Below are 12,437 nucleotides of genomic sequence, written 5' to 3' on the forward strand. Positions count from 1 at the left end.
TTCGATTACCTACTTCTCGTCTACCCGCCATTGCAAATCTGTGATCCGTTGCTATCAAAGAAGCAGAGCCGCCTATCAGGCTACTTTTCTTTCTTTCTTCTTTTGGCTCCACTTTTCTCAGGTAAATTTTGCCTCCTTCGGTCTGCTTGTCTCATCGATTTTCTTCCCATAGCGTTTAAGTCTTGCATTCTCTCTTGTTATGTTTTATTTTTCTGGGACTTGAAGTATATCGACCATCGTATACTCGGGTTGCTTTAATCTTGCGATGTTAGGAGCGAATCAAATGTGAATAATGATGAAAGAATGTGCGTTCGTTTTATCAGTAGCGAGTGAATGGGGGCTTTCTTTGGGGACAAGGGAAGAGTGTTCCTTTATTACACGAAATGTATGTGGTGTTAATTTTGTTTTCTGACATTCTTATCGTTCTTTTCCAGAATGTTGCTTGGCCAAGAAATCTCAATCTATCTCGTTAGGCTAATAGATGATAATCTGACTCAGCTGAAGAAGCTGAATGATGATATTTTCTCTCGTCAATACAGCGACCGATACTATGCCGATGCCCTTGCTTCTGGCGAACTAACAAAACTAGGTTCAGTCCTCTGCTTTCGACTGGTTTAAAATCAACCATTCTATTGCCATTCGATTTTTTCACAGCTCTAATTTCTTAAGGGTTAACTTCTGTAACACCCTGTACCCTTCTTTTTAATCTCTACATTTTCATCTTGTTTCTGAAGGCTCAATGATCTTCCTTGTCCCTCTAGGTTATTATTGCATTTTCTCATTAGTCTTTCAAACAACTAACTTCATTCTTTATTTCATTTAATCGTTTTGCTTTTATTATGCTATATCATAAGAAGTTCCTTCTTTGTGTTTTTTTTTTCCTCTTTGAAACTATTGGTTTGGCTGCGTATATTTGTATATCTTCATTATTCCGTTAGAGGTGTTTATGCTTGCACTTTAATTCTTGCTTAGATTACAGTATGAATTGTTTATGACCTTCGATATAAACAACGCAGGATGTCTTTTGCACACTTATTTTTGTTCTTTCTTTGTACTCTTTCCTTGGTGCAGCCTATAAGAAATTCAGACGACATACATGCTGTGTTTTTTTTTTTTTCCCCTTTCTTCTTTTCTTTTTTGTGGGTAGCCATCCATTTAAGTCACATTCATGTGATGGAACGTTTCATGAAGACTGAAGTTTGCTTTCTCCTGACATGAGGGCATTCAAATGTTTCTGCAAGTCGCTTATTGTCCTCTCTACCGTCATGTGATGCCTAATGTCTCATACTTTTTGGTACACTACAGTTCTGCGCTTCTTTCATGTGTCCAAAATCCCTATTCATACTGATCCTTCGTTACACTCATCTAGAAGGCACATTTATAAAGTAGTTATTGCCATGCTTGTTTCTTCAGCTTATCACAATTATACTTGTGTTGGTGCAATCGCATGCCGGTGTGAGAAAAAGGAAGATGGTGCAGTCAGGGTCTACATCATGACTTTAGGCGTCTTAGCACCTTATCGCCGCCTTGGTATTGGTAAGTAAGAACTTAGAACTCTTTTCCTAGCAGAATTTTGTTACGATTTTGGATCATCTGTGGTCACTGAAGCGGTGCGAATATATGACATCCATAAAGAAATCAATAAAGAAAGTTATGTGAAGAAAAGAAGTTGATCCTGTACAGAGCCATACGTGTATTACGTTCTTTTCTCTCCAAAAAGGCAAATACACAGCTACATAATTACTGATGATCCAATTCACATTTGTTAGTTGAATTGTGTTCTTAGTCTTCTTACACTTGTCAAAATACGGTGCTTCTAAAAGCAGATGATTGGTGTATGGTTTTATAAGAAAACACTTGAACACACAATAACTTCATTCATCACCATGAATTTTGAAGCGTTCGTTGATATCCCTGGCTGGTTCTGATATGATTCGTTTGAATATTGGGAATAATGCAGGAACAAGATTAATGAATCATGTTCTTGACTTGTCGTCCAAGGAGAACATATCCGAGGTTTACTTGCATGTGGTGGCAGACAATGGAGATGCCATAAATTTTTACAAGAAATTTGGGTTTGAAAAGACTGAAACGATCGGAAACTATTACAGATCATCCGAGTCTGGTGTGAAAGACGGCTATGTTTTCACCAAGCGTTTGGTTATTGTTAAAGAGCAGGAGGTACCAGAAGGGAAGGATGCAAATACAGATAAGAAGTACTCCTCCGGTCCTTATTATAAGACCCAATTTGACTTTTTATTTGGTCCTAATTATAAGACCCAATCCATTTTCTCTCTTATATTTATGTATTTTTTTCCAAGATAATCCTTCTAATAATGATAGTTTTAGCCAATATACTTAATTAGCAAAGATATTTTAAGAATAACAACACTTATTTATTATAAATAACCAACTTAACTTACTTCCTTAATCTCCTCAAATAAGTCAATTGGGTCTTATAATTAGGACCGGAGGAGTAACATTATTTCTGGGTAAGGGATTTGAACATAAAATTCTTCGTTCAGTAGAAGGGAAGGTTTTGCTGTATCTTTTCCCATGTACACCAGTCACTACTCACTGCTAATTAAGTAGCAGTGGAGGATATAATTGAAGATTTTCAGCTAGCTTTCTAAACTTTTGAGAGTTTTTGAAGGTGGTTTCTCCAACATATCTTTTTTGGAAGATTAAATATATGTGTTGTAGAATTTTGTGTATAGCATTCGAAGTTCCGTTTTTCTTGATATATTTTTGTTGCATGATATTTAGTCTTCAAGCACATAATTAGTTATCACATATTTTGTATTGTGTAAATCTTTGTATTTATTAAATATATACATATATATATATATATAAAATATCTACTTAGAGAGACGTGAGAAAAAATAGAGTAATAAAAAACGAATATATTTTTGTTGTAATATTTTCACAAGTCTTAAATATAAAAATTAAATAACTAATTTGTAGAAATTGGAAAAAATTACTCTATACATTTTCAAATGAGAGTAACATAAAAATGTTTCAATTATAAATATTATATATACATGTTTGTATTTTGAAGGTGTGAAACATCTTCTGCCCTTTTGAAGCTTAAGAGGTGAGGTGCATATATGAAGAAAATTCCGTGGGTGCCTCGATTAATATTATAATTAAGGAGTTGGTATTGTAACTAGCTAGTCCCACCGTTTTTGGGTTATTCGTTTAAATATTTTGGCCAAATATTTTTTAAAGAATTCTTGGAATTACAATTGCGTTATATACTTATATCCTTTTTATTACTGAAAAGGTTCATTAAAATAATTAAAAATATATTTTATTTAAAAAAGTTATTTTACCCAGCTTTGTCCGAAGAATCAAAAACCGCTGCCGCTGCTAGAAAAAAACACACAGTTTTTATTTGGTCAAATGAAATTTATTTTGCCTTTATATAATATATATACATATACGCCCTTCCACCTTATCGTGATTCAAGTCTCTTTATCTCCCATTGTCCTTTCCTGTAACTCGTCTGTCAATCACCCTTCTTCTTCTCCAACTCTGCAATCCAATTCCATTCCCTCTCAATCGCAATGCCCTCTACCTGCATTGTTCCTTCGGGTCACTCCGTCTTCTCTCCCATACGCTTCACTTCTTCCTCCGCATTTCCCTCTTCTCAGAGATTGAAACCTCGAAGTCTAACGAAAGCTGTGCCTTCTTCTCTGAGATCACCCAGTGGAGTCGGAGTAGTGGTAAGAGCCGCTATTTTCATGGAGAAAGAGACGCCTGAATCTGAACGCCCACAAACTTTTCTCAGAGAATCTGATGGTCATGATCACGCTGCTTCTTCCTCTTCTTCTGTCAGGGCTCGCTTTGAGAAGATGATAAGGGAGGTTCAGGACAGCGTGTGTAGTGCACTTGAAGCTGTCGATGGCGGAGCCCAGTTTAAGGAGGATGTTTGGTCTAGGCCTGGTGGTGGCGGGGGAATCAGTAGGGTTCTTCAAGACGGAGCTGTTTTTGAGAAGGCTGGCGTTAATGTGTCTGTTGTTTATGGTGTGATGCCGCCTGAGGCTTATCGTGCTGCCAAAGCTGCTCCCACCGATCAGAAGCCCGGTCCAGTTCCTTTTTTTGCGGCTGGAATCAGCTCGGTGAGTTTGAATTCGATTGATGGACGCTTTTAATTGACATTTTATAAACCCTAAATCCTAATTGTGGCAAATGCTTGCATGCAATGTGCTTTTTAAATCACATTTTTACAATGGATGCGGATTGTTTTTCTCTGTTATTGGATCTCAGAGTTAACTTAGATTTTTGTCTGATAAGTCCGCTCTTTGTCCGTGTATTATTTCCTATTCAGGTTTTACACCCAAAGAACCCATTTGCCCCAACGGTGCATTTCAATTATCGGTATTTTGAAACTGATGCCCCCAAAGGTATGTTCTGGCTCCTTTTTTCTTTTTCCAGTTTCATTTTCCAATACCTTAACATTGGTTAAGAAACTAGATTAACTGTGTGTCGTTAACTTGGTCATAGCTTTTTGCATGCATTCACGCTTGTACTATAGCCACTGGGAAACATGTGGCTTCCAAAACACATTTTCCTTTCTTTCCCTTTATGTTTCTATTCTCTGGGAAAAAAATTGACTTGGAGAGATACTAGTTGTTGCAGCAACACATTTTAGAAGTGTCCAGTGTAAATTGACTATCCTCTTTGTATGATTGACTAACTCAACCTGAAAAGTGGTACATCTAGGTCCCTCTGGTTCTCCCCTGGCGTGTGGCTAACCATGCCCCATTTCTCTCACTATAAGTTAGGAGGAAAGATAAAAGCAAGGGTTCTCCATATAGTCATTCATTGCAATTTTCCTATTTTCTGGGAGTTTGTTATAATGAGGAGAAGGGAATGAAGAATCTTCAATTAACATCTGAAAATCCTCAAATTCCTTCTCTCTGTATCCCATATATATTATGTCTATCAGCATCAGAAATGTCTTGTTTGATAGTTCCCATGATTGACCAAAAATTTAAAGAAGAAAATTTTCAATTTGATGGAGTCTCCAAGTTTGTGCATGCAAATGTCATGTGTCCATGGAACTGCTGCTAAATTTAGGTCTCACTGATGTTCATACTGTCGCATCCTGTTGCAGATGCTCCTGGAGCACCGAGACAATGGTGGTTTGGTGGTGGGACTGACTTGACTCCTTCTTACATTTTTGAGGAGGATGTCAAGCATTTCCATTCGGTATGTGTTCAGCACACTCACTATTGGTTTTTGACTCTGTGTGTGTAAATAGCTTCTCCTTGGCGTCTTTGTTCTTAAATGAGCAATTTGAATCTATTATTGTATTTTTATGGCCCATCTGAATTTTTATCTTAGCATTTAGTTTATTAGCTTCGATTCTCTTAAATGAGAGGAGGTGAAATGTCCAACACAGGGTTTAATTTCTGGGGTTATATCGAAAAAAATGTTTCTGTCTAACATTTCTGCAAACAAGTCATCTATATATTTATTTTATCTTTGTTATTGAAAACATGGGAATAGAAATCACTCGTTAAATGTTTTTGAGACTTATATAATTTGTTTTGGAAACTTGTATGTTGTGATTTGCTATTTTTAGTCTTTCAATGCAATAAAAAGCTAATCTTTCACTTAGCATACCTCTGTCCTGCTTTTATTGTAGATTCAAAAACGTGCATGTGACAAGTTTGATCCTACATTCTATCCTCGATTCAAGAAATGGTGTGATGATTACTTCTATATCAAGGTAAAATTCCATAATCTTTTTATTCAGATTCTAGCTTTTAGTGTCGTATTTGTTCCTGCTTCATAGTCACACATCCTGTTTAATGGTCAGAAAGTTAACACCAGCAATCAAGTACTTAGCTTTTAGAAAAGGATTACATACGGCATGGTTAATCTAGTCTGTATACTATCTCAGAGTTTGGAAAACTTCATATATCCTCTAGAAACTGTTTGGTGATGCAGTTACTGCTTAATGAAGTCAATGGGGTTGATAATGAATCATAGAAGTTAGGGGACAAGGGGGGATTGGTATTAGCAGGATAATATTCATGCTTAACTGCATTGGCAATGGTGGAACAGGGTGTGTTAAGATGAAGGAGGGATTGTAGAACTAAATAAGCGGTTGTGGAGCAGTGATACTCATGTCTAGGTTGATGGCAAACTCTCATGGTGGTTGATTGTTGAGGAGACAAATGATGATGAAAGACAAATTCTAATAGAGTTGGTGGTTGTGGTAAAATGGCTGTTTGTGGTACCTGGTCAGGTTGGTCAGGGTCATGTAGATGAATGGTGGTGGTTGTCTTTGTTGTAGCTGCATGAAGAAAATGATTAGAAGTGATGGTTAGCCGATGAATGAAATTAGTGGTTTTCAGTGAAATTTGGTCACAGTGAAATTTGGTTATATCATTTGCTGAATGCTATCAGCAATAAGAATTCACGTCCTTTGTTCTCTTTTGTTTTTCCTTTTCTCAATCCAGGGCCGAATTTGGCTTATAAGCATGCTACAGAAATATTACTGCAATAAGAATAATAAAGAGCACTAATGATAATTAATTGCTAAAAAAAACTTTTACATCAATGTTGATCGGAGTTATAAAATAGGTCCGTATTACTATTTTTGATGTCGGTTTCAAGGTTTTTAATTATGGTAAAAACTTAACGTAGTTTCTTATATTTTTGTCATCAAGTTCTCAAAATTACATAATTGAGATTATTGAGATGGATGCCTGTTTGCTCTTTCAGAAGGTTGTGATGGATTCTCTATGACTAGTTTGGTTTTTCAATTATAAGTGTGGCTAATACTTTTTGTGACTGTTTACCTTTTTCTGGTGTTTATGCTGCATTCAGCATCGGAATGAGAGGAGAGGGCTTGGAGGAATATTTTTTGATGATCTGAATGACTATGATCAGGAGATGCTACTCTCCTTTGCCACTGGTAATTTGATTTCTAGCGTTATCGCATTTATAAATTGATGCTTCTCATTAGTCAGACATCTGACTTTTAATCTCATGCTTCCCTAAACCATGGTGCAGAATGTGCCAATTCTGTCATTCCTGCTTACATACCCATAGTAGAGAAAAGGAAGGATACGGCTTTTACAGACCAGCACAAAGCATGGCAACAATTGCGGAGGGGACGATATGTTGAATTTAATTTGGTATCAAACTCAGCTCGGGGATGATAAATGTATCGTTCTGTTCTTTATTTTTCAACTAGACATAACCATCTTGTTCTCAATTATCAATGCCAGGTTTATGATCGGGGCACAACATTTGGACTAAAAACAGGAGGGAGGATAGAGAGTATTCTTGTTTCTCTTCCACTAACTGCTCGGTGGGAATATGATCATGTAAGTTTTTGGAATTCTTTGTGGGATCATTAAATATTAGTTTGATATTTGGAGGCTCTTGCTTAAATGGTGGTGCCGTGTCATCTTGTGTGCAGAAACCTGAGGAAGGAAGCGAGGAATGGAAGCTTTTAGATGCTTGCATCAACCCAAAGGAATGGATATAGTTTTTAAGCTGCCCCCTAGCTTCACTTTGCCTTTTATGTTTCAGTTGAGAGCTTGTTTCCACTACATTTTTTTTTTTGGGGTGTATTGTATAGTTGATTATGTTATGATAACTGGGAAGGCTATATCTAGAGAGTGATACCTTTAGAAGATAGATAAAATAATGATCTATCAAGTTTTAATTAATGCCTCTGTTTTCTACAGACCAAAGAGAAAATATATAAATTATTACTCGTGTCATTCTTAATCACGCCTATGATTAATTTGCAGCATCCTATTTCAGTATTTTGTGTGTTTGGAATAATTTATAATCAGTTTTTTAATTGTAATTTATATAATAAGATGTAAGTATATGAAAAGAGTTTTGGTTATATTTACGTGAAATGTTTACAAGTGTTTTTAATTATGATCTCAAATGAAGTCTACCACAGGTCTAGACTATGCAGCCAATTAACAAAAGATTATATAAATACCACTTTTAGCAAGCTATATTTCTTTCTAACTTGGCCATCCAAATATTTAAAGTGGTCAGAGGCGGTGGCCTGTATTTTTCAAGGGGCAAAAAATCCTAAAATTATGGTTGTTCAAACGAAAAGCTAGATGATAGCGGAAAATTTTAGCAACAAAAAAAATGTAGCATTATATAATCTGGTCAAAGTTCTTCATTGAGGACCTTCTTTCCTTATTTCTGTATTTTTTGGGGTGAAAGTTAATTGCATTTAAGCAATCAATTTATTAATTATTAGAACATAAATATGATGGAATATTGTTAAAAAAAATTAAATTCTGATGGAGATATATAAAGTATAGACTGCATAACAAATGCATAAATTTGTAATATTTGTAAATTTTCATTAATATTAAAATTCAATCGGTAAATATACGGAAGTCTTGGCCAAAAAAAAAAAAACATGTATGAGAGTTATTTAACTAATGTATAGTAAAGTTAGTAAGTTACTGCCATGATTCAAGTGTCAACCTTAAAAGCTGGTAAAAAAAAAAAAAATCAACCTTAAATAAATAATCATAATTGTTTTTGCAATTGACTCCAGGGGTTGATGTGACAGAACTTGGTGAGGCGCAAATAACAAACACGGCTGTCCAGCTTAAGTATTATTTTATGTCAAAATATCTCAGCTTGTGATGGCTACCGCAAATTGCATAAAGGGCCCTAATTTTAAGTAAAATTTATGATGAAAGTCGAAAAACTTAATATAATTTAAAGAATTCAAATAACTTGTTAACCGTTTAACAGATCATCTTAAAAATACCACTTCTATAAAGTTAGAAAACCTTAATATTTGCCCACAAAGAAACAAAATTGCATTACTTCTAAGATCATTATCATGAGGTTATTTGCTTTTTGCACCATGTGCTTGTTATATGCTTATAAAACTATTATAATAAGATTATATGTGCATTCACAGTCTATTTCTTTTAAAACGTATATATTTAGTGAGTATAACATATTTTTTTACCATGCATATGCACTTTTCTCCCATAAAATTTGATTTAAAATGTGTGAAATATGTTTTCTATATGTGCAACTTATTTTTTAAGTTGTATGTGAAAATCTTTTGTCATGTGTAACTTTTTTCATGACCTGTGATTTAAATTGTATGTGCCATATCTTTTATGGATGCAACTTATTTTTCATCTTCGTACAGAAATCTTTGGCCATATGCAACTTTCTTTTATGCTTAATTGTTTATTGTCAATAAATAATTTGTAATTTTATCCGAAAAACCATATGAAGCACACAAATTTTAAAACTATGTACTACTTTTGGTCTTAATTATAAAACTTAGTTGATTAATTTGAGAAAATTAAAAAAATAAGTTAAATTAGTTATTTGTAATAAATATGTTATCTTGTCTAAAATATCCTTGCTGATTATCTTAAAAAAAATGCATGAATATAAGAAACAAAATATATTGGGTCTTATATTTACGATCAAAATAAAAATTAAACAAGGTCTTATATTAAAAGATCGGAAGTAATATAAATAAAAGGAATCGTGACAACGCAATAAGTTCACTTTGATCTTCCCCCCTTCAACTTTATCCCATTTGGAGTCCTTAAATTGAATTCAGGGACTAAGAACTATAAGCTTCCCAACAGAGGATTTATATCAGCAATTTTTTTTGGCATTAATTTTTTCTAACGCGGCCGCGTATCTTACTCTTTAAAATAATAGACAGACGGTCAGCATCGAACCCGCGTGCCACTGTTACACCCCGCAAAGGCCGAAAAGGCAACATGCTTTTCTCTAGAGCACAAAAAAGTACTACTAACAGAGTATTCTCGCGCTAAGCCAAGAGGTCACTACAATAGCTTCTTCCTCTTCTTCCTCTCTTTCTTCCCAGCAGTAGAGGTGAGTAAAACCGAATCGAACCGAACTCAATTTGATTATTTTGGTTTGGTTATTGCGGTTATTATTTTTTCGGTTATTTTATTCGGATACTTCGGTTATTGGTGTTCGGTTCGGTATCCTAAAAAATAATTCGGTTAGTACGGAAATAACCGAATTTGAAAGAATTTTTTTTTTTAATATTTCTCTCCTGGTCAGCTGGTCTCCACTCTCCCCAGTTCTCACGGCCCACCTGCTCATATTATTTTCATTTCACTCCATGTCTGTCCAGGGATCCGCTCCAATAGTCCACCAGTCCGTGACCCACACCGGCCCAGAGTTCAGCTCCAGTGCTCCACGGCTCCACCTTCACGGTCTCACGCTCACATCTGACACTCACACTCACTCACTCACTCACTCACTACTCGCTCAGTCGCTCCCTCTCTTCCAGACTCAGACTCCCATCTCCTCTCAACTCTCAAGCCCCAAGACTCACAGTCACAGGTCGGCGGCGGATTGTCTTCTCAACGGCTCCCTTCATCCTCGAAAGTTCTGATCTACACTCCTTGGGTTAGCTGTTGCCGTCGCCGTCGCAAGGTTCAGAGTTTCCCTTCATCGATCGGTCATCGCAGATCGCCACAATCTCCTGGAGCATCATATTACAGTCAGCCAGTCGCCACTCAACTCACCACTCGCCACCGGTTTTCATATAAGCTCGGATCCCTCTCCCTTTGGCCTTCTCCTTCCTCCGATCCTTCTCCCTTCGGCCTTCTCGACGTGCAGCTGAGCCAAGTAAAATATGGTATTCAAGTTGTAGAAATTTTTTCGGCCGTATTTTTTCAGCTACTGTTCTAGTGTTCTATGATTTTTCTGTGATATTTTTTATATAATCCACATGTGCCTTTCATTGCTCGCTCTTCATTTGAGTGATTTATGTTTTTCTTTGATAACTAATACGGGTATATTTCATAGACAGAACATAATATGATTGTAAAACAATTTTAATTAATTTGGGTGGTTTATTTGTATTTGATGAAAAAGTTGTTGGTGAATGTCTTCCTCCTTAGATCAATGGTTTTTGTTCTCAGATGGTGGTTCTTCTTGTTCATTGACAGTCATGAACAAGAACATAATATGAGTGATTTATGGTGGTTTTTGCTCTTCATTTGAGTGATTTATGTTTTTCTTTGATAACTAATACGGGTATATTGCACAGACAGAACATAATATGATTGTAAAACAATTTTACTTAATTTGGGTGGTTTATTTGTATTTGATGAAAAAGTTGTTGGTGAATGTCTTTCTCCTTAGATCAATGGTTTTTGCTCTCAGATGGTGCTTCTTCTTGTTCATTGACAGTCATGAAGTGTGCTTTTTTGTCAGATCCTCAAGCACCTGCGCCCATTTTCATATTCATGGCATGTTATGGTGTTTTCAAGGATATTAAATTTGTTGTTGGTGAATGTCTTTCTCAGATCGCTTGGGTTCATTTTCCTTCCAGCATATTTACAATTCCGTGATGTTATGTGTGTTAAATTTGTTGTTGGTGAATGTTCAGATCGCTTGGGCCTTGGGTTCATTTTTTTTACCATATTTACAATCCTGTGGATGTTATGGTGTTTTTCAGGATATTAAATTTGCAACTTGACATTGACTTTTTAATAATTATTCTGTTTCACAGTATATGTAGTGTGTAATCTGATATATTTGATTTTGGAATTTAAAACTTTTATTACATCTTTCAAATATCCAAATTCTTTGTACCAAAAGAGCCCAAAAATGAAAAAATCATTATTTCCCACTATTTGGACTTCTTCTACGTACTGGGCTGGAATAGTACTTGAAAAAAAAGCCCAATAAAAGGCCCAATAACCGAATAAGCTCACTAACCAAACCGAATATATTTCGGTTATTTCGGTTCGGTTAGTTTATTATGTTCGGTTTCGGTTCGGTTTCTTTATTGTGATCATTTCAGTTATTTGGTTATTTCGGTTATGGAGACTAACCGAACTGATTAACCGTTTGCTCTGCCCTACTGCTGCTGCAGTATGATGTCTTCATCAGCTTCGGCGAAGACACGCGCGAAAGTTTCACCCGCCATCTTCACGCTGCTCTCCTTAGACATGGAATCGACACCTATGTTGATTACAGGCTTGAGAAAGGAAGCACGGTTTCGCCATCGCTCGTCCAAGCCATTACTAATTCGAGCCTTTTTCTGGTCGTTTTTTCTGAGAACTATGCTTCTTCCACGGGTTGCTTGAAGGAGCTCAAACTTCTCTTCGATTACTCTGACTATACGAAGAATCGTGTTCTTCCAGTTTTCTACAGGGTAAGCCCTTCAAATTTACTGGAACCGGAAGATTGTTACGAAGAAGCATTTATACACAAGCAAGACCACAGCAGTTACGGAAAAGCATTTATAACACACAAGCAAAACCACGGCATTCTGCGAGTGACAGGATGGAGCAGTGCTCTCACTCGAGCTGCTAATTTATGTGGCTGCGATTCTCGTAACTATAGGTATACATCGGATGTTGAAATCAGTCTTTCGTTTTTCTTTCTGATTCTTAATCTTACTA

The 12,437-nt window shown here is 36.0% G+C and overlaps 2 protein-coding genes across 2 annotated transcripts; both read left to right on the forward strand.

Moving 5' to 3' along the window:
• The first annotated feature begins 435 nt into the window (after positions 1 to 435).
• Positions 436 to 3,098, forward strand: LOC114734977 (N-alpha-acetyltransferase 50-like). The gene is made up of 4 exons (XM_028922630.1): positions 436 to 589; positions 1,414 to 1,536; positions 1,961 to 2,216; positions 3,059 to 3,098. Exons 1-4 carry the CDS (start codon positions 436 to 438, stop codon positions 3,096 to 3,098), a joined length of 573 nt encoding a protein of 190 aa, XP_028778463.1.
• A 367-nt stretch (positions 3,099 to 3,465) lies between these two features.
• Positions 3,466 to 7,758, forward strand: LOC114734974 (oxygen-dependent coproporphyrinogen-III oxidase, chloroplastic). The gene is made up of 8 exons (XM_028922629.1): positions 3,466 to 4,121; positions 4,331 to 4,406; positions 5,120 to 5,214; positions 5,654 to 5,737; positions 6,844 to 6,931; positions 7,030 to 7,154; positions 7,248 to 7,346; positions 7,442 to 7,758. The coding sequence occupies exons 1-8, from the start codon at positions 3,567 to 3,569 to the stop codon at positions 7,508 to 7,510; spliced, it is 1,191 nt and encodes a 396-aa protein (XP_028778462.1). The 5' UTR covers positions 3,466 to 3,566; the 3' UTR covers positions 7,511 to 7,758.
• The last annotated feature ends 4,679 nt before the right edge of the window (positions 7,759 to 12,437 follow it).

The sequence above is a fragment of the Neltuma alba genome, unplaced genomic scaffold (genome assembly GCF_004799145.2).
Source record: "Neltuma alba isolate B1F8T4 unplaced genomic scaffold, ASM479914v2 tig00013165_pilon, whole genome shotgun sequence".
NCBI lineage: Eukaryota > Viridiplantae > Streptophyta > Magnoliopsida > Fabales > Fabaceae > Neltuma > Neltuma alba.